The following is a 21,787-nucleotide window of genomic DNA, read 5'->3' on the forward strand; positions in this document are numbered from 1 at the left end:
ACTAGATAGGAATATGTTTGTCTAAATCATAAGACTGGCAAGATTGTTAATATATTTTAATTTAATATTATGGTATGCTAAAAATAATAGCTTCCAGAGATTCATGAATTTGTGTATGCTTTTACATAATTAATTTGAAGCAATTATAAATCGTAAGAAGAATAGGAACTATTTTAGAACGAAAATAATATGTTTTCTGTGTAGGCTCTAGAAAATCTGATTTGTAACCTTAATCTATTCAAACATATTGGAAAAGCTAACATATTGCTCCACTATATGTGAAAAAGGAGCAGGTGTCCCAGACAGGCAGGTGTTAAGGTGGCTGTTTGAGCTTGCCCCAGATCACTAGTTGACTTCAGTGAAGTTCTACTAACAGGTGGCTAACTGATTGGAGTGCCATGTGACATTTATCCCGGGAGCGACTTGGATGACAGGCTGCTACAGACTGAGGAAGGGGTCTTCGCTTTGATGAAGAAATTGCCAAAACTCATGTCTCATTAGTGTTTCCTAAGGTTCTTTGGAAGTGAACAACAGTTTAATTAAGGGCTGACGTAAACACGTTTCTGCACACTTTCCCTGCAGCATTTTATCACATTAGAATTGATCAAAATTGTTGCCTTGGGCTGACTTGAACAGATATACATCTGGAGCGCCATTTGTGCAAGCTGCCGATGAGTGGAGTACATACGCTGTGTTTCACTGCAGCTCTCTTCTTTTGTAGATGAAATTACCTTGTTGGGAGATGAGTTGATCTAACTCTTTATTTGCTTAAGCCTTTATTTCTTTGAAGTGATGCTGTGAAATGAATGACACATCAGGGCTTAGGATGTATATATTTTACAGTGCCAAAAAAATCATAGCATAGCTAGTAACAATCATATGATAACTTGGTTTTGCAAAATACTTATTTAAAGATAAGCTTAAGTCTAGATGAACCAAGTTTTATTAGTAGCTTATTTGAATTTTTTCTTGTTTGGTGATCTTTTATTCTATACTTCACTATATAGTTGTTTTAACAGTCATAGTTAATTGTCCAATTATAAATCTAAGCACAGTTGTGGATGCTGAAAAATAGCATCATTAATGTGAATCTCTTAAAAAATATTAGCCTCTCTAATCTTCTGCCATTAAAAGTCCTTTCTACAGTCTACTTATAACAATTACATTTATCTAATGAACTTTCATCTTTAATGTCTACCTTCTTTCCTGACTATAAGCCTTACCAGGACAGGGTCCAAGTCATCTTGCTTACCCACTTGACCCTTACTCATAGCTATAGTTCCTCTCCCTTTTTGGACACTTGGTGGTTGACTTTGATTTCTTTTTTTTTTTTCACTTTACATCCACTACTTCTCATCTGGAGCTTTTTATTCATGAAGCATATGTTTTAAGTTACACTGGCTGTAGTTGCTTTGTCTTCCTATACCATTAGCTATCACTTCACTATATAGCTTCTTGCATGTGTGAGAGATTATAAAATATGCTACCTAGAACTAGGGCCTGTTTTATCTCTTCCCTTTTTTTTCAATCCTAGATTATTTTTTTAAAAAAAGTTTTCCAAGTAGCATTATCTTCTAGTTTCCACAACTTTTTGTGTTTTTGTTAAAGTCATCTTCCATAGAAGGTAATCAGTTAGCTTTTTTTTTTTTTTTTTTTTTTTTTGGTATGGCGGAATGAATCCAGGGACACTTAACCACTGAGCTGCATCCCCAATCCTTTTATTTTTTATTTTGAGACAGGGCCTAAATTTTTTAGGACCTTGATAAATTGCTGAGGCTGGCTTTGAACTTGTGATCCTCCTTCCTCAGTCTCCCAAGTCACTGGGATTACAGGCATGCGCCACTATGCCTAGCTGTTAGTCAGCCCTTTTTGAAAAGAGTACATACAAAGGATGGAACAAGTAAAAAATAATAAAAATGCAAAATCACCCAGCGATTTAAGAATTAAACACAAGGTCATTAAAGAAATCTAGACCTCAACCTTTCCTGGAAGGTGTTACTTAAGAAGAAAATAACTATTCAGTGGATTAAACTGTTCTCTAGGCTGAATAAGAGTAGAAAGATATAATTTTCTAACCTAAAGGAAGGTCACAGGCAAGGAAGGACAGAGCACATTCTTCCTGCCAGTCAAAAGGTCTATATGGTAAATTAGCTTAGCTAAAGATTAAATAAAATAAATCAACAAGGAAAATGTTATATTAAAATGTGGCACCATGACAGGTCTTAATATGAGAAGGATACTATTTGAGGAATATAGTTTCAACTACTGTTTTGATAATAGGCCATGATGAGGAAGGCCTGATAAAGACTAGAAAGAAAATTTTTTCATTTAACCCTGTACAAGGGGAGAAGCCTAGTGAAACTTATAAGAACAGTGAAGAAACAAGTTTGGGGAAAGTTTTACCATTCTGAAACCACTGCACTTAGACATCATTTCTTTCTAAATAGAATTTAAAATTCTTTCCTTCTTATCAGTCATCAGCAATTTCTGCCTTCTTCCTACTAACAGAAATATCAGCTCATTCTTTTCTTACCATCTTGCTTCTCTCTTCAGCTTCCTTATCTTATGTATTATTCAACTTATGCATTATTGTGTATGTATTATCATTCAACTTATTATATATTTATGCATTATTCAGCTGTATTATTCAGCTTATTTTCACTTTAATCTTTTTATGTATTATTCTTCCTGCTTGAGGGACAGCAGATTGTGCAAAGCATGGCATTTGTTTTTCTTCACAGAAAGGTCACTGAAAATTATTTCTTCTACATATTTATTCCTCAAATTTTTTTTCTGTAGCATAGGAGTGCATTAAAAATAGAAATAATATCATTTTTCAGGTGGGAAGTCCATTAGATGCAGACATTTAAAACAAAATTAGAATCAGAACAGTATTAGTTTGGTTCATGGTTAAAATGTAGTGGCTAGCAACTCTACCCTTGCTGCCCCCACATAATTGACCTTTTATCCTCTCTTCAGTTCAGAGAGTTGTTTTGCTCTTTGAGAGGGGATTCACTTTTGTGTCTCTGTAAGTACTCAGCATAGTGCCTTTTACATGCTGCGTAGCAGTATTTCTTTATTGATTAATGGGCCCAGAATTAATTTCATTTAACATGAAAACAAAGGCAATGGAGCTCACATTCTGGTTCACCATTCTTTACCTGTTTCTAAAGCACAGCCTTTTAGTTTGGCCAATGGACCTTCCCATTTTTATTTTTACTATTCTAAGTTACTTTGGCTGTTTAAGAAAAGAGACAGTTTGTGGGCCCTTTTTCTTTTGTGAACTGTGAATGTTATTCTATTTGTGCTGTGCTGGTCTTCTGTGTGTTCTGAACATGAGGGTATTCTAATTGTCAGGTACATGCCTAAAAGAGGACCAGTAAAAATAAATAGAAACATAACAAGTACCCTATAAAGCCAACTGTATCATTTTAGTAAAAAAAAAAATAAAATTTTATTAATTAAAAATTACATAGATGCCTATATGCTTGAACTTCTGTACAAACATCTTTGATTTATGTGCCCTTTACACAAAGGAACTTCTAGGAAGTTGTCTGGGTTTAATGAACATTCATATAGTGGCAGTAGCTGGAATTGCCTTAATTCAGAAATAATATAACTAAAAGAAAAGAAATGAGATAACTACAATGACACTGTTTTACTTCCCAAGCTCGGATTGCATTTAATGGTTTTCAAATGATGTCTACTGTGCTATACTATTTATATTATGGAGTTTTTACAAACTAATTTATACAGTTTTATTTTATTTGAAATTTATATTTAAGCACAGGTAAGCATAAGGGTGTCAACAATAAGCTATAATAATAAGTTCTTTTCCTAAGAGTTAATTTCAACTTAAATATTTAGAATGCAAACTTTTGGTGTCATCCCTACTATAAGGAGTGAAATGGAGTTTCTTAAACCTCTAACAGTCTACATATCTATGGTTTAACTTCTAGTAGGCAAAACCTGTATTTGTGTTATTGCTTCTTAAAATCAAAGAGCTTTTAAGTAAAATTTTATTATTATTATTATTATTATTAGTAGTAGTAGTAGTAGTATTTTGGTACCAGGGATTGAACTCAGGGGCACTTAACCACTGAACCACATCCCCAGCCCCATTTTGTATTCTATTAGAGACAGGGTCTCACTGAGTTGCTTAGTGCCTCACTTTTGCTGAGGCTGACTTTGAACTTGAAATCTTCCTGTCTCAGCCTTCCAAGCCACTGGAATTATAGGTGTGCACCACTGTGCCCACTTTAAGGGTTTTGTTTTGTTTTGTTTTGTTTTGTTTTTTAGCATTTTGAAAACTTAGCTGAAGTGAACTTCCTTTTTATATTTTTTAAAACTTGGTTTAATTTTTTTCATATTTGTAGTGGCATTAATTGCTATGATTTCATGAACAATTTCTTTCTTTTGTTTTTCTTTTTGAGAAAGATATAAGGAAAAAGTTATTTGACTCATCAAAGTCCCAATAGGTTAATGACAGCCAGTTAGTAACAAATTGTAGCTTACATCTACAAGCACACCTGTCACTTTTTGTGGACTGTGACATCTACTGTCTTCAGAAGCATAAACTTTCTGTAATTACAAGCATGATGAAAACACATATCTAACTCTATTGGATGTCTTTCCTAGAATTTAGATAATTTTTCAAATGGTAAAATCATAGTTATGAGTAGTTTCTCATTTCAATAGCACTATGAGATCTTTTTCTCATTAAAAAAATCCTAATTGAAATACTAATTGTATGTATTTTTATGTGTCATACAGTTTTGATTTTTCCTTCTTCTAATAAATATTTCTTACTGTTTAGTGGTGATATCTGGGATTTGCTTCAAGTAATGAAGGTGGTTGAAGCATAGAATGGAGTAAAGATAACATAAGATTGGCTTTGAGTTGCTAATTGCTGAAGTTGGATGATAGAAACATGAGAATCTATTATTATCCTATGTACTTGTGTGTGTATTTAAAAATTTTATAATAAAATACAAATCTTATAGTTCATATTATTGTTAGGACATTTTACTACAAATTTATAAATCTGAGTAAAAGTCAGCATTACTCAAGAAGTTAAACTCAGGGTCATCTCTCCTGTTAATGAGAGGCTCTTACTGAATTCCCTTTTCCAACTAACTGCATGATGCAATCTTGTGGTCACCTGAGATGGTGACCTTCCACATCAGTTATTCATTTAACTGACTTAATTCTGTTTAATTATTGATTGCATTACCTCTATCCCCACTCTTTTTTTCAATCTCTTATGATCTATCTTTTTGCAGTGTTAAATATCTAGAGAATGAATGAAGGAAGCCCTGAATACTTCTATCACAGCACATTGTACACCGTATTGTAATTCACTTTTACTTCCATTTATCCCCTTACTGGATTTTAAGCTTTGTAGAAGCTGAAAGTAAATCCAATTTACCATTGTGTCCCCAGCAACTGGTGCGGTGTCTGGTATAAATTAGGCCTTCTATAGTATTTATGGAAGGCATGTATTAATAATATATCTTCTTTTTAATGGGCCTCCATGTCTTCTGGGTCTATTGTGGATAATCCATCCTCCATGTAGTTTCTGGAGGGATTGTTCTCAACTGTAATTGTGATCATATTTTGCCCATCCATAGCATTTCCCTCATCAGGGCAAGCTCTCAGAAAGGCAGTACAGGAAGTACAGGAAACACACTGTCCTTTGTTGTGTGGTCTTGTCTGTCACTTGCTCCCCTTCATCACTCTGTTTTCCTCTCCATAGACTGTTTGGGCGACTTATATGTTTCATACCTCCCTTTTGGGGAACATTTCCTCTTTGTTGATGTCATCTCCATTTTGAAAATTGCACCATTGGGGAATGCCTCTTTCACCTGGGGGTGCTGAGGTGATCATGTGAGGTGAACAGAGACTGGGGCTGCAGCAGCAAATGCCATCATGTCCCTGCTGATCGCTATTTCCTTATCATTTTCCTTTTCACTGCCAGGGAGCGTCCTAGGGCAGGAATTACTTTGTATTTTTCTTAACATCTGCACATTATCTGGCAAATAGATGAACCTAAAATATATTTGTAGAGTGAGAAAAATTAAGAATTATTTTATTTTGGCTAATCAAGTGAATGAGTTTTCATAAAATGTTAAATGCACGATATATTTACCAGCACACCCAAAGGTTATTTTTCACTCCACACCAGGTTGTCCTTGATTTGTTTTCATGGTGTAGCTGGTCAACACCTGAATCATATAACTCAAAGAACAAAATGTGAGGTAAAAAAAGACTCTTATGTGAACCAAGGGGCTAACAGAAACATACTTAGATTTTCATAACTTCAAGGTTTCTTTAGTAATGGAATGATTCTGATCATAATTCTAATAAAAACTTTGGTTGTTTTCTGTTGAGAATGTTTCTGACCGATATTTTAGAGCTCTAACCTTCAGTATAGATTTTGTAAGAGCCAAAGCACAAAAGTACTAAAGCTTTGAAAAATGAAATCTGTTGTTATGTTGAGGTGAACCTTGTCAAATAGGAAGGTCATGCAACTTGAATTTTTCCCTCCTGTTTTCTAGATATGTCTTCTCCAACTACTATGAAGAAACCTGAAAAGCCATTGTTCAGCTCTACATCTCCGCAGGATTCTTCCCCAAGATTGAGCACTTTCCCCCAGCACCATCATCCCGGAATACCTGGAGTTGCACACAGTGGTGAGGACTCTCAGTCCTAGAAGAGAAGCCTTCCTTTGTTCGCAGGGCTCCCACCCTTAGGGATGGAGCCAAAGGTTCATAGTTATAGCTACAGTGACCATGTTTTATTAACCCAAAGGGGAAGGTCATGATCCCATAAACTGGCTCTTCTTATCAATTTGTTAGAAAATATTATCACAGTTATGCAACTTAATAATATCTATATATGTACTTTTTCCTTCCATGTGCCTTTATTGGAAAGCTTATGATCATAAGGACTTAGAAAAGTAGAATACATAGTTATCTTTACTAATTTCAGGATTGGTCCTAATTTTATATATTCTACTAAGAGAAAGTTGTATTTTCAGTTATAATTGCTTAGTTTAGAGTTGTTCCAAAGACATTAAGATACATAGACACTATTTCCTATACACAAATGATTATTTACTTTTTGTAAATGAAACTAATCAGAAAATGAAAGAGGTAGTGTTCTATGCCAACTACTTAGGGCTAGTACACTTGATATTATGTCTAATATCTTAATCTAAATGAGAAAAGGTATTCAATATTTCATGTTTATATTTTAAATAGCAATTGATGATGTCTTTTTTCACAAGTTACAAATGATATATAATCAGTAATCAATACTGTATGCTTTCTACATAATTACTCTTAAGTCCTAGGGATGAGGAGATTAAAAGTTTTAATATAACTGTAAAGTTTTATGTGTAGATATGTATATATATATATATATATATATATATATATATATAGATAGATATAGATATAGACAAAGGTAAATAGATATGTATTTTTAGTGACACTCTTTAGTTTACAGTTAGGCAATTTTTTATCCTTCATATGTTTTTTAAAATCTTTATGATGTAGCATCTGCTCAAATAAAGTACTTAGGTTTAGTTTGTCAGTGTATTTTGATATTTATTGTTGCTAAACTTAAAAAATGGACTTTGTTGTTATCGATAAGGAAGTTAAGAAGTTGAGAGAGGAAACATACCAATTTAATGTGGTATAAGATTTTTTACATTTATTGTTTAGACTATTGACATAAGTGAAAAAATTAGTAACTATTTCATAGAAATAATTGAAATATATGTTGAAAAGTATGTTCAGCAAAATTAACTTAGAAGTCATATCATCTATATATTGTGGCACCTGAATAAAAATTCATACTGGAAAAAACTGAACAACTTTTATAGGTAAAGACAGTTGAGAGAGCTAGAATAAGCCTTCCACCTTAGTCCTTCACCAAATATTTACTAAATATCAAATATATTAGAGTCTATAGGCACCTTGGTAACAAAAGATGGTTTCTGTCCTAAAAAGATCATGATGTAGTGAGAAGAGAGGGAATGATATCACTGGCTGGGCATCTAATCTGAACAGGAGCAGACCCTTGGAGGAAGTTTAGATACCTGGAAAAAAAATATATTCTGAACTAAGTGTCAAGGATGAAGGAACAGCCAGCCTGGAGGAGGTTTCAGGCAGACGCCACAGCATGCAGCAATGTACCAGAGGTCATTGCAGGAAGGAACTCCATATATCCAACTTTCTTCATGCAGCTGGAGATGAGGCCAAAGAAGTGATCCAAGACTGGCTTCTAAAGCACATGAGAACCATATGCACTGTGACATTATTGGGGCTTTATTCTGGAGGCAATAGGAAGGCAGAGATTTTTAGAGATTTCTTAGAAGTTATACAACTGTAATGGCATTTTTAAAAAGTCAGTCTATGGAACTGTAGGGCATGTACTGAAAGAAGCAAGACTGGAGGAAGGAAGACAATTAGAAAGACCTTGCATTAAAATAGGCTATGTGTGTGCACATGCACACCCACACTCATACATATACACACATCCATATATATCACCCATATGTATATATGCTTTCAAAATTAAGGAACATATTTTTGCCTTGTGTTTTTTTAAACCTTTTTTTAAAGGACTAGAGTGACTTTTATTGATATCAGGTAAACATTTTTACCTGCTATTTAAAGCCTGACATGCTACTCAGTTATATCAGGCCAGCACAGGCCAGATTGTTCAGAGATGTGAATTCAAATGTGATTTATAACACTTCAGTTGCAAAGGGACCTCTTTCAGAACTACTATGTCCAAATTGATCCCTAAACCCAGAGGACCCAAGATGGAACTGTGTATATATCTTTCAAGGGTTTGTGTACAGATGTGAGCAAAGACCATAGTTGAATTGACTAAGAATAAGAGCACTTAGACACCAATTAAAAAGGTGTCCGATTTTATGTAGAGGTTTGTATTTCTTTAGATAGATTTTCAGATGGACATATTTTCTTTTTCTTTTTGGTACCTGGGATTGAACCCAGGGGCGCTTAACCTTCAAGCCACATTCCCAGCCCTTTTTTATATTTTATTTAGAGGCAGGGCCTCGCTAAGTTGCTGAGGCTGGGCTTTGAATTCACAATCCTCCTGCCTCAGCTTCCTGAGCCACTGGGATTACAGGTGTCCATCACCATGCCCCACCCAAAGGGCATATTTCTTAAATAAAGTAATACTTCAATAAGGAATTTTGTTTTTAAATATCTATACAGTTATTTTCTGAAATGTATCTCTTTGATGGAGGATGCTCAAATTTCAGTGCATGAAAAGATTACATGATGCCTGACCCCTGCTGGTCCTTATCTAGGGTTTCTGTGGTAGGCCCAGTAATCTGCATTGCAAAAACAGTCCAGAGGATTCTAAGACATAGTGCCCTGGACATTCAAGGAGCAAAGTTGTGACCATAAAATTAATGATTCTTCTGTAATATACATTCTTAATTTCTTGTATATTTTGAAAGTTTTCTTCGTTGGACATAAGCAACATCCTTTAAATTGTTGCCTTCCCTCGCCCCCCATATTTACAAAGTTGAAGATAATCATTCCAGAGGTTTTTCATTTATAGGTCATGGAAAGAATTTATTTTTTCATATTATTTGCTAAGTTATTTCATAAAACATTAAATATTCATTATGTGTAATTTTCTATAATTTGGATCAAAATTAAATAGAAATATACATTTAATCTTTACTCCTACATGTATTAGTTGGTTCTCTTGATTTATAACATAATTATTTTCTTCAACCTTATAAAGATAATGATCATAAGTTATATTTTCCCCATCTTTCAAACTTAATATTAAATTAAAAATTAGACAATTATTTATGATCATACTAATATTTAAAAGTTATATTAAAATTAAACATTATACATATTACATATGTTTTATATAATAGTTGCCTCTATAAAGTTATAAAATACATGGTTTATGGATGATGTAATATACCTACCTCTATTGACATTCAAATTCGCATTTTTGTGGGTTTTATTCTTGGTCTTACCTTAATATTTTCAAAGCTACACCCAGTAAAAGAGTAGAAGAAAAATAGTTGCAGAATAAAGCTCTTTTGGTTTTGAAAGGAATATCTTCATAGAAGAAAGAGTTGCCAGGTCTTGTGTTTTAATGCTCAAAAAGTATTTATACAATGACCAGATAATTATTATTCATGACAGGCAACTTTCTGAACAACTGTAAGCTAGAATGTATAGGAAAATAATTTATTTGAAATTGATTAGTAGACAATTTGTGGGTCTCCTGCCCTATAATTAATGCTTTGACTTGGTCTGGACTTAGGAAGACAAAGACTTTATAAACAAAGAATGTGTTTTTGATGGGAAATAACTGCTCAAATAAATGTTTTATCCAGTATTGGCATACCTTATAAAAGCAAAACTTCTTTTTTGAAAACATTCTCGGATGTAGAAAGCAAGATCATTTTTTCCCTTGGGTGTGATTTTGTCTCTGTGTCCCTACCTGTATTATCATTGAGAATATAAGTAGAAGAGTAATTTATTTTAGAAGAACTTGATTAAATTGTGGTAGGAAAACCAATGATAGTTTTACAACATCTTTATAGAATCTGGACGAAATAATAAGGAAATTGGCTCTGACAGTGAATCTTTCCTTTTCTGTGTTCTGCAGTCATCTCAACTCGAACTCCACCTCCACCCTCACCGCTGCCATTTCCAACACAAGCTATCCTTCCTCCAGCCCCATCGAGCTACTTTTCTCATCCAACAATCAGATATCCTCCCCACCTGAATCCTCAGGATACTCTGAAGAACTATGTACCTTCTTATGACCCATCCAGTCCACAAACCAGCCAGGTAAAAATAAGAGAAAATAAGAATAGAACTTAAGGGAAATGGGACAGGTATAACTCTAAGACATGGAGGTTTGTCAGACAGTATGTCTGGCAGAATATCAAGCCTTGCAATCCATCTTCAAGAAATTTCTTGGTGACCCATTAAGTTTTTATTTAAAGGTGGTTAAATGACAGGTAGGAAGTGTATTGCCCCAAAGGGGTGTGTTTGTGAAGAAGTTTTTGATTTGATGTTCTTGGATTTTTATTGACTGAAGAGAAAGTTTATGCAGAGTGTTCATTGCCAAAAAGCTCCAAACTGGAGTTCACACCTAAAATACCGGGTTTGACATAGTGACAAAAATGCTTATTTCATGTAGTAGCAAGGTATATGCTAAAATAAACACACACAAAAGAACTTACTGGTGTATTTATAGGCCCGTTATTAGGTATTAAAATAAGTTTTGATAATGTAAACATTTTCAGTGTTTGATGACTACTTGAATATTCTTTGCAGTGACATGACTTACATTTAATAAAAAGTGGCATTATTATAGGTATCTTTTTTTTAATAAACATGGTATAGTAGTTTTAGGCAATTCATTGTATTAAGTGTAGTAATTCATGTGCATTTCCTACTCCCTAGTCACTTTATAAGGATTTGCTAGAAGAGGATTTTTCACAATCAAGTAGACAGTCTTTGTGCCAAAGCTGGGTCTATTGATAATTGTAATATCCAAAATCTGCAATATAATTTTGATCTTATAGTATAGTATTTGGCTTTGCTGCTTTACCTCTAAGACTCCTGTCTACTTCTTATTATATGGATTTATGCTTTGGGGAATTTTAACAACATTCTATCATTACTGCTGCTAAATTACTAAAATTAGAGTAAATAATATGTGCATATCAATCATAATTAGCAAAGGTCAGGAAAAAACTCTTGAGTCTTAATTTGTTAAGATGAAGCAAAATGGTCCTTTCTGAATGTTTTATTTTGAGTGACAGTGCATCCAGTACCTTTGAGTTACTTAGAAAGTTACCTTTGCTTTTAGTACCACTGACTAATATATTAAACTAGGTGTTGAATTTTCACATTAAACTTATCATTTGTATTTTAGGAGAAAATGTTCAAATGGTGTAATAACTGCAGTACTAATGACAACTAAGTAAAAGAGTGGGATCTTAGTATTATCAGTTTAGAAATGAAATTTGCTGTCAGAACATGGATTCAAAAATCCTGGTTCCATAGAGCATTTTGCTAGACTCAGCTGGGAACAGTGCACACAAGGTCTGATTTTAATTTGTGTAGAATTTCCATGAATAACAAAGTCTAATTAAGACATCCATTAAAAGTCCTTAACGTTAATTCAGTGTGGAAAATCTTAGAGTTCCATTGGATTTTTTTTAACTGATGTCTTAATTAGGCAGTGTTAGGGGAAAAATTATGCAAATTAAAATCAGGCCCTTAGTGTTACGCATTTCTTTAATTATTCAGTGCTTGTTTTACGTATATTTTAAATTCATTATAAGTTAAGAGGGCATATTAGGTGATAATCTGCCTATATTGTTCTCAGCTTTTCTTTATGTTTTCAAGGTAAAAATCTAACTTCTAAGAGAAGCATCTTACTCTCATCTCAATTAAAAGACAAAAACCAAAAAATCCCTCTCAAGATTTTGTATAATAGGAGCAATGTATTAAGTAGGATAATCCTTTTCTAATGCTGTTCAGCTTCATCTTCAGATAAGACACCTCTCTTTTTGTATCTGCACTATGAAAGTTCATCTATTAGCAGCCTTGAAAGATGGAAGCTTTCTATCTTAGCTTCACCTGTTTAAACTAGTAGAAGACTAAAGAGAAGTAACCCTCCCCATTCTTCTAACCACAAGTTTCAGAAAAAAAAAATGTCTGTATTAGCTTGAGAATTTTTTCTTTGTCCCTTTTATTATTTTTTCAAATAGGAGACATATCTGTCAGTTCATGTTGATTCAGTTCCAGTGTACAAAGTTTACAGACTAGGCAGGGTAATGTCATATGCAGTGGCAGCATTTTCTGGTAATTATTGTCATTCTGGTCCTGTGCCAGGTAGGTACTATCAAAGTGTTTTGGTGAACCCTATACAGAAGCACATTTACCATTTAGCACACCCCCAGTGACAAAATAAGACCTTTCTTCTTTCTCTAGTAAAATATGTAAAGCAGTCATTTGTGGTGTTCACACAACCAGAAGTTGATGGTCTGCTTTAGAAACAAACTATTTCCACTTGAAAGAAAATTGGGTCTTTATAGGAAACTACAGAAGTGTTTTTATTAGGAACATTATACCTGCTTTGATGTTAAACTCCAGCTCAAAACCAATTAATTTGCATTTCAAAATAGAATTCTTGATATTCACCTTTTCAGCACTAGAAATGGAAAAAAAAAGGACTCGGTGACCATTCACCTCCAGTCAACTGCTCCTTCCCAACCTCCTCTAGCATTGCACTGATTTGGATTGTTAAGCAACTGAGATGCCTTTTCCTCCCCACAGCAATTTGGAGATTAATTGCATTACTGCTGCACCAATTATAGTGAGACAGTCATGCTATTCAATGGAATATTTTGAATAAAATTAGTTTAAAGATATAACTCTCCCATAGGTTTCCGTAGGGGAAATCTCTGGTCAATTTTCCTGACATAAAGTTAAATACTTAAAATTACCTATGATGAATAGTCAGGATATTCAAGAAGTCCATTTTCTTTATAAAATAAAGAAAGTGGACTCTGAGGAACCCAAGCAAAGTCTTAGTTCATACCTCCGGTCACAATACTTAAATATTATCAGCTATTTATCTTTTCCTCTAAAGAAAATCTACTTGTAATTTATGCATATATAAATAATCTGCTTCATTACTTTCTTTGCCTTTGATAGTTGAGATTATAAAGACTATATCCTTTTGGAGAATAACAACCTGGCAAATTGTTAGGAATACCATGCAGTGGAGCACTGTAACATGGGTGTAATCAAAACTAGCATTCTCTGTCTAGAAAAATATATTTCAGGATTTCTTTAAATAATGTACTCTAATGATTTTGTCTCCTACCACAGAAATTATTTTTCCACCAAGGGGCTAAGACTCAAATAATGATATCTTTTCTGTCATTGCCCTAGGGATTTTCTCTGTTAATTCCCACAAATGTCAAGGATACATGTTTTGTGTAATTCTCTGTGCACAACAATGGAAGAGTAACACAAACAGCACTGTGAATTTGATTGTCCTCTAGTTCACTTTAGTACATTTTAATTTTCTTTGGAAATCTTTTATTTGTAGGTATAAGGTCAGACCTCTTTCAGCATTTTATATCATTGTGTGCATCTGAAATTTTAAATACTTTAATCTCATCTAACTGCTTATATGAGTAAATCATCAAAAGTTGATGATTGCCTGGAAAAGTTTATATTGCCTTATGTTAGTTGAGTCTGAATTACCTGCATGTGAGAGAAACCTAGTTTTTGTATGCAGAAGAATAGGCCTTCACTATAAATGATGGGAATTATAGAACTGGATGTGTTTTCTCTGCTAGGCATTCTTGTGTCTCTTGTGTCAGTGATAATATCCAAATGGAGGAAAATTTTGTTGTGAAAGCCAAACGGACTCTGTATAGAGAATGAAGAGCAGAGAATTAGGAATCACTGGGTTTTAATTGTAGGTAGCTTAGTAAGGAATTCCATTTTAGCTTGAGCTAAGCCTTTGAGTCTCCATTTGAGTTTTCTGGACTACTAAATGAAAGGATCAAGTCTACTTCTGTCCTGAGGGTGTTGTGAAGACCAAATAACCTATGCAAAATGCTTTGAAGATGAAAACCTTCTTTTAAACACTGTTGCTTTATACTACCAACCTTTGATTGGCTTCTGACTCGGACTTGAGAGGGAGGGCCTGTGTGATGGCTCCACACAGCCTGCAGGATCCATGTGGCCACATGTGCTGAGTGGAGTTGTTAGAGAAGATGACTGCCTTTTGGATTGTTTCACCCGGCATTCTGTTTTTGTTTTGTAGCCTAACAGAAGTGGTCAAGTAGTAGGGAAAGTGCCTGGCCATTTCACTCCTGTCTTGGCACCCTCTCCCCATCCCAGTGCAGTGCGACCTGTGACCCTGACCATGACAGATACTAAACCCATCACTACATCCACTGAAGGTGAGGCAGCTTCACCTACAGCAACCAGTAAGTATTTCTGTAGGAAATGAGAAATGTCCATCAAAGGCACCATTGGATACTTGATCCAAGGTGGAAAACATGGCAACTTTTCCAGCTACCTGACCAGATGGAGATTTCTCATTTAAGTGGAGCTAGCAGGCATGTATGTGGCCTGGCTGTCACATGCTCTCTCTTATCAAATGTCTTTCAGTGCATCATATTTGAAAAGGGAGAAGCAAATTTGTTTGAGTAAACAGTTGTAACAAAAATAATAAGTCATGCCTGCTTGTTCAAGGTATACATTGAAATCGCACTGAATAATATTATGCAGTGTATAAGGTTTTTATATCACCAAAGGGAGATTAGATAATTGTTACTTATTGGAGCACTCCTATAGAAACCAAGCCCCTCCATCAGGCAAACTGAATCAGTGCCTCTGTAAGATAATTGCATGTTTACCTTAACGTAGGTCCTGTCATTGTTAGAAACAGTCATACAATGTTGGGTGTAGGCAAGAACATTTCAAAGCTTAGTATTAGGCACATGTTAAGCTACCTGCACTTTCATTACCTGCAACTTTTTCTTTAAATGTTTTAATTATTTTGCATATCATGGTATATCAGATATTATGTTTATTAGCATGGACATGACATTTTAAATGTTGGAGGTTTTGCTAGTAAACTTACATAGCCCATTGGACAAATGATTCCTTTGCTTCTTCATTTAGAATACTCAGAAGTTTATGAGGAATAAATTTTCAATCCGCTTCACCCAAATTACCAGCTTCTTAGAACTGGAGCTGATGTACACAGATTAGCAAAGTGGAACGAATAAATTTCCAGTAGAGAAGAATTATTATGCGCCCCCACAATTATACATATGCCTTAAATTTAAACTATTTTTGTTTCCTAGAGCAAGAAAATCCTTTTGCTTTGGAAATTCCCATGTGAAATTACACAACCAGAGGCACCATTGGCTCCCTCTTTCTCCACCATTGGAAAGACACTCTTTATTAATGACTTCTGAAAGACTAGGAAGAAAAATGGACAATACTTTGTGTGTACAGTGAATATTTAGCATTTCTTTCTCAAAATTTATGAGCCCCTATAAATGAGGACTTGTATTACCCCTCAGTATTTACTAAGGCTTAAAATCTGTTTGTTGGCAGAGGGTCCTGACTCAGCAAACAGTTCCTTAAATACATAGGTGGATGAGACCTGGTTAGAGAACACTGGATTTCTTTCGTTTTAAAGATTTTTTGTGCATGTTGTATCACTAAAAATGCTATGTGCAAATTTTAAAAATGAATGTCACAGCATCTTTGAACAAACAAGTCAGTGATTTAAATAAAAGCACATAGAAAGCAAGATTTAATAAAGTAATTAAATTCTCACAGAATAAATATTTCAAGCCAAGTTCTAAAAATTTCTGGTGCCTACTATTATAGTGACATTACTGTGAGATTCAGGGGATTAGCAGACCCAAATAGTCACAGCCCACTTACAGGAATGCCTTCAGCCTGTTGGTTAATGGATTGTTTTTATATGCACATACAGGTTGTTCAAAAAGGGATCTAAATTGACTAGTCAAATCACAAAACATTCAGAAGGAGTACCTTGGTTGTCTAAAGATGGCTGCATCAGTTCATTTTCCACTCTTACATAAAAGAAATATAGTGAGTAGTTTTTCTTCTCTAGAAATGAATTTGTAGCTTCAGTTCCCTAAGCACCACTGATAATGAGGAACTGGTTACTGAGCTGATAGTAGCATTGAAGAAAACACACAGGCTAAGGGGAACCTCTTCTCATGGTTGAGAAGAAAGGACTGCACAGATTGAATGCTAACTCTTCAAGAGTGATACTGTCCTTGGCCCATGTGTTCAGTTTGAGTCGTGGTGATGGAGTGGGGGTCACTGGTTGCTGATGGCTGCCTTTGCATGAGCCCTTTATTCAGGAGTAGTTAAAAGATGAGTTGTGAACATCTTCAATGTTTTTGAAAAGTTGATCTAAAAAAGCCTCAATGTTCAAATTTTTCAGTCCTTTATTATGAACATGGCAGAATTAACATACTGACTTTTTTAAAGGCAGCTTATTTAAAATTAATGTCTGAATTCCTCATTAACCTGATGGTTTTAAACCAAGCAGATCTCTTCAGATCTATGAATGTAATATATAGTAAAAACTTAGTTCTTCTGTGTATTCTGACATGGAGTAGTGGAATTGCTTAATGCTAGAAAAATGTGTTAGTCCTATTCTTGTAAAAACAAGCAAAAAATCTTTAGGAACAGGAGAAACTTTTCTGTGGAAAGCTCACTCTGTACTAAAAAGCACCTGTACAAAGAGTACTCACAAATAAGACACCTGTAACATAAGGAATGGTCACCTTGTGTACTTAACTACCTGGTGACAAGTATTCAGAAGGTGCCACCAGCTCCCTTTCTGACTAATTGCAAGACATTGAATTTTTACACTTATGGAAAATAAAGAATTTCTTTCCAAAAATCTTTTTATCAAACTAGAGGGCATTTTTACATTAAATAAAACACTGAGCTTATTCACTATATAAATACACAAAAATAGATTCCTTCTTTAGAATAGTAATATTAGATTTTCTATTTAGGAAGACTTTTAAGTAAGACATTTTTCATTTCATCATCAAGCACATCTGCTTAAGTCCTGTCATTAAAAGCTGTCACTTTTTTCTGACATTTAGAATCACAGACCATAACTGGTTATTTTCTATTAGATCACTAACATCTAGTAAATGGTCACATCCAGGCAAAGGACCCTTCTGCTTAGCCAATCTTGAGCACCACTGCAGGACTGTACCTGGACATTTAAGTGTGAAACACTACACCAAAGCATGTGATTTATTAGATAGATTTTTTTTAAGGGGGATAAGCTCGTTGATTTGAAATCAACCATTTCTTTTCTATCACTCAGTCAAAAAGGAAGAGAAATGGAGACAACAACTTTTTTGGTTGCAAATCCCACTTCTCTGGGTTTCTTATTCATGGACAGGGTGTTCATTCTGATAGTTCACAATTTTTATCTTTGTTTTTGTTCTTCCTTAATCAGCCTACACAGCCTCAGGCACATCTCAAGCCAATCGATATGTGGGACTAAGCCCAAGAGACCCATCCTTCCTACATCAGCAACAGGTGGGCACGTTTCACCCAGGTGTAATGGTGTAGCTATGCTTTGCTTCGGTGCTTTTCTCCATGTTGCCTCTCAGATCTGAACTCAGAATGGGGCTCACGGGGCTTCTGAGACCAACATTGATCATTTTGTCTTCCAAAAAATTTTCTCATTTATACCTTGTTTCCTTGCCTCTCTTAACAGAGTTTCTCAAATTGGCTCATGACCTCTTTCATCTTCTCTTTAGCATATATTGATAACATCCACAAACACTATTGTGATTCAGTCAATGGGAATTTTTCTCAATCTTATTGGCTATTGAAACTTAGTAGCCTGTCGTTTTCAAAGGCAAACATTGAAAACCAATTTAAACTCCAGTTTGAGTAGAAGCAGTGCATAATTTGTGTTTTTGAGCAACTTTATATTTTCCGGATGTTTTACTCCTTACTTTTGTATTTTAGTCCAGGAAGATGAGTTATGAAGCTAAAATCTCAGTCGACACATCATTGCTATTTTAATAGGTTTAAGTTGGTTTAGTGATTTCAGATGTGACAAAACACTTTTTTTTTGTTCTGCTTTCTTACATCATTTATGTTTCAAGTAGCATTTTAAATTTCACATCTCATTAATGCTGTAAATTTAATGCAAATGAAGTGTTTACCCAAACTGTGAAAATATACAGCCAGGATTAATGGTGGCTTATAAACAAATTAGCCACAATCAAAAGCATGGACCATACCAATGCAGAAATCCCATGATTCCAGTTAAAGGATAACAGATAATTTTAAACACTTCAGAATTCAAATATATTTTATGATGCATATGTTTGCTGCTTTCAAGTTTTGATAGCAGAGCTATTTTCAAATAACAGAATTCAAAATATTACATGGGGAAAATAGCCTATATAAATAAGAAAGAGCCAGTATTAACTAACTTGCTCTTCATTTGTAAGTTATTTGTGCATTTATATGAGTTTTCACATGTATAGCAAGCCCGTGCAGGTGCTTACTTTTATGCCCACTTACTTTGTTCTAGGCCGATCCGACACATTTAGACTTTTTGTGGCCTATCTCTACTATGTTTCATATGGAATTCTTGGGTCCTTCCCAGTTGCAGGCCAAGATGGTAGACTGTGCTTATGAAGGTCACCACATGCAGAGTTTAGAGAAAATCGTAAAGATGATAGCTTATTCAGGGTACTTGTCATTTTGCCAGGTTTAAAAAAAGCAAGGTGAAACAAAACAAAAGAGTGAGGACTAACTGAAAACATCTGTATACATTTATGAAAATACCAAATAATAATTAGTGGTTTTGCCAGCCAATGGCTTTTCAATGTAATTCTCTGGAATGTTGCTTTTTTTCACCTCTAAAATTGCTGTAATATGAAATGTGTTATAATTACTATAATATGTTTCTGTTTGACAAATGTATGTGTTCATTGTGTTTTTTAAAACTTATGCAGGATTTATAGGTTTAGAAACTTGTTCTTTCAAAAATCATTACACATTTTTTTCAGAAATACTTTTGTCATGAGATTTGCATTATTCTTTAAGACATATCTCTAATTTCCAGTTAATTTTTATTTCATAAAAACATGCCTCCACTATTTAAACCTTTAGCCCTAAATACATTTAGAATATTCTAACCAATTCCATGTATTTAGGAGCAATCTTCCTCTCTCCCTGCCTAACCCATGGCAGCTTTAATTTTCTTATCATTTCTGATTAATATTGGAGCCTCATGTAATTATGATCATGAAAGTTCATTAATATAAAAGTTACTTCTCCTTTCATTTATCTAAAGATAAATCAGGAAAAGCTAGCAAACATCATAAAAATATTAATCTTAATGTGCATAGAAATATGGGCATATTTTAATTGAAAAAAATATGTATGACTTCTGGAACAACAAACTTTTTCATCAAAAAACTAATTTTTACTTAAGTGGACAACATTGAGTGAAGACAACTTACAATATGAATATATTTTGTTCAATCAAATGGAGTTGATATTTATGAAATACATGATATATATTGATCCTTGCAATAAAAAGCTATATATACTTCATAGTTAAATTTTTTAAATACCATGCAGATAGGTTGTTTGTTCTCTATGTAAAAAGTACCACTTTTGAATTTGAAGACGCCTAATGTGTCTAATTTATTATGAAGTACATTTTTGAGGCCTGCAGAAGATAATATAAATTTATATCATGTAAACATTGTATTACTAAGGCTTCAGTTAAAATCCAATGGTGTTTATCCTTCCAAATTCTAAAAAAATCATAAAGATAAAGTTTTATATTTACTATGTAGGAAAGGAGGGACAGAAATGAATGACTGCAGTAGAGTAAAGGTTATTCCTTCCTACAGTAGAAATGAGATTGATTTACTGTGTCCTTTCATTACTTTACAAAGATTTAAAGGAGACCAGTCTTCTAGCAGCGGGTTCTAAATGCATTTGGTTTAAAGCTCTCAATGATAAATGAAAAGGAAAATCAAGGGGTACATGAAATAAAGGTAATCAATCATTTTATATTAGCTAGGAGAAATTTAAAATTAGAAAGGCAATGGTTTTAGTCTAAGAGAGTTCTTTTAAACATTCCCCATAACATTTAATATACATGACCCCTTAAGAATAAATATTGTCACCAGGTACGTACTTGAGTTCATGGCGGTTGCTTTATAAAGATTCATCCTTTTAGATTATGAATAGTATTGATGTGCATTGTTGAGTGCTATTTTTTCTTTAGAAAAGAATCTTAATATAGCTTACATAAATTAGAGTTAACAATAAATTTTAAGTTACTGAATAATTTTGACCATCTTATAATCCTTCCACAAAATGGCACGAGAGTAGCACTTTCAATATAGTTTTAACACAGAAACATTCTTAAATTAAGATGGAGAATATTAAAATATTAAAATTAACCCCATATTCTACCTATCATAATAATACATTAATATTATTAATTGGCAAATCTGAATAGTAAAAGTGTATGCTTTATACACATACCGTTGTGCTCTCCTTTTTATACATTTGTGTGCTCCTTTTTACAATGCTTATTACTGATTGATGCTGGTTGCTAACTGTCTTGACATACTAGGTTTTTTTTTTTTTTCCAACCCTGGAATTTCACCCATCGTTGCAAATATCATATTTCATTTGAGTCCAAAATATAAAATCACATAATTATGAGGAATATTTTTAAAAGATTCATGTAAACCAAGTTAATAATTTGCCATAAAACAATCCTCTCTAATTTACCATAATAATCAGCTCATGCCAGCTGACCAGGACTTGACTTTAGAGTTTTCCTTTATCTGTTAACACAATTTTGAGTACTGTTCAAGGTCTGGAACAAGTCTGTCTTTAGCATTACTGACTGTAAATGCATTCACTATTGGCATGGGGGAAATCTTAAAATCAGAACTTCAATTGGAGTTTCATTCTTCTTTAACTTTTCTATTGGAAGATGGTGTAGCGGCTTCAAGAACTGTGAGTCCTGCTTTAGCAACTGAACTCAAGTTTCTACAAAGAAATGCCTTTTTATGGTTTGGGACATTTTTAGAAGTGTGAATGTCCTCTTTACTTCTGTAGAAATTTAGCAAAGTGCAGTGTTTGTTTTCCTA

General features: G+C 34.0%; 1 protein-coding gene across 1 annotated transcript in view; it reads left to right on the plus strand.

Annotated features, from left to right (window-relative positions):
- The window catches only part of LOC143386177 (nuclear factor 1 B-type-like), a 123,475-nt gene that overhangs the window by 77,141 nt on the left and 24,547 nt on the right, over positions 1-21,787 (plus strand). Inside the window, exons 8-9 of the mRNA XM_076841445.1 lie at positions 6,558-6,692; positions 10,684-10,868. Of these exons, the coding sequence (XP_076697560.1) occupies positions 6,558-6,692; positions 10,684-10,868 (320 nt within the window). The remainder of the gene's footprint in view (positions 1-6,557; positions 6,693-10,683; positions 10,869-21,787) is intronic.

Source organism: Callospermophilus lateralis, unplaced genomic scaffold, assembly GCF_048772815.1.
Source record: "Callospermophilus lateralis isolate mCalLat2 unplaced genomic scaffold, mCalLat2.hap1 Scaffold_98, whole genome shotgun sequence".
NCBI lineage: Eukaryota > Metazoa > Chordata > Mammalia > Rodentia > Sciuridae > Callospermophilus > Callospermophilus lateralis.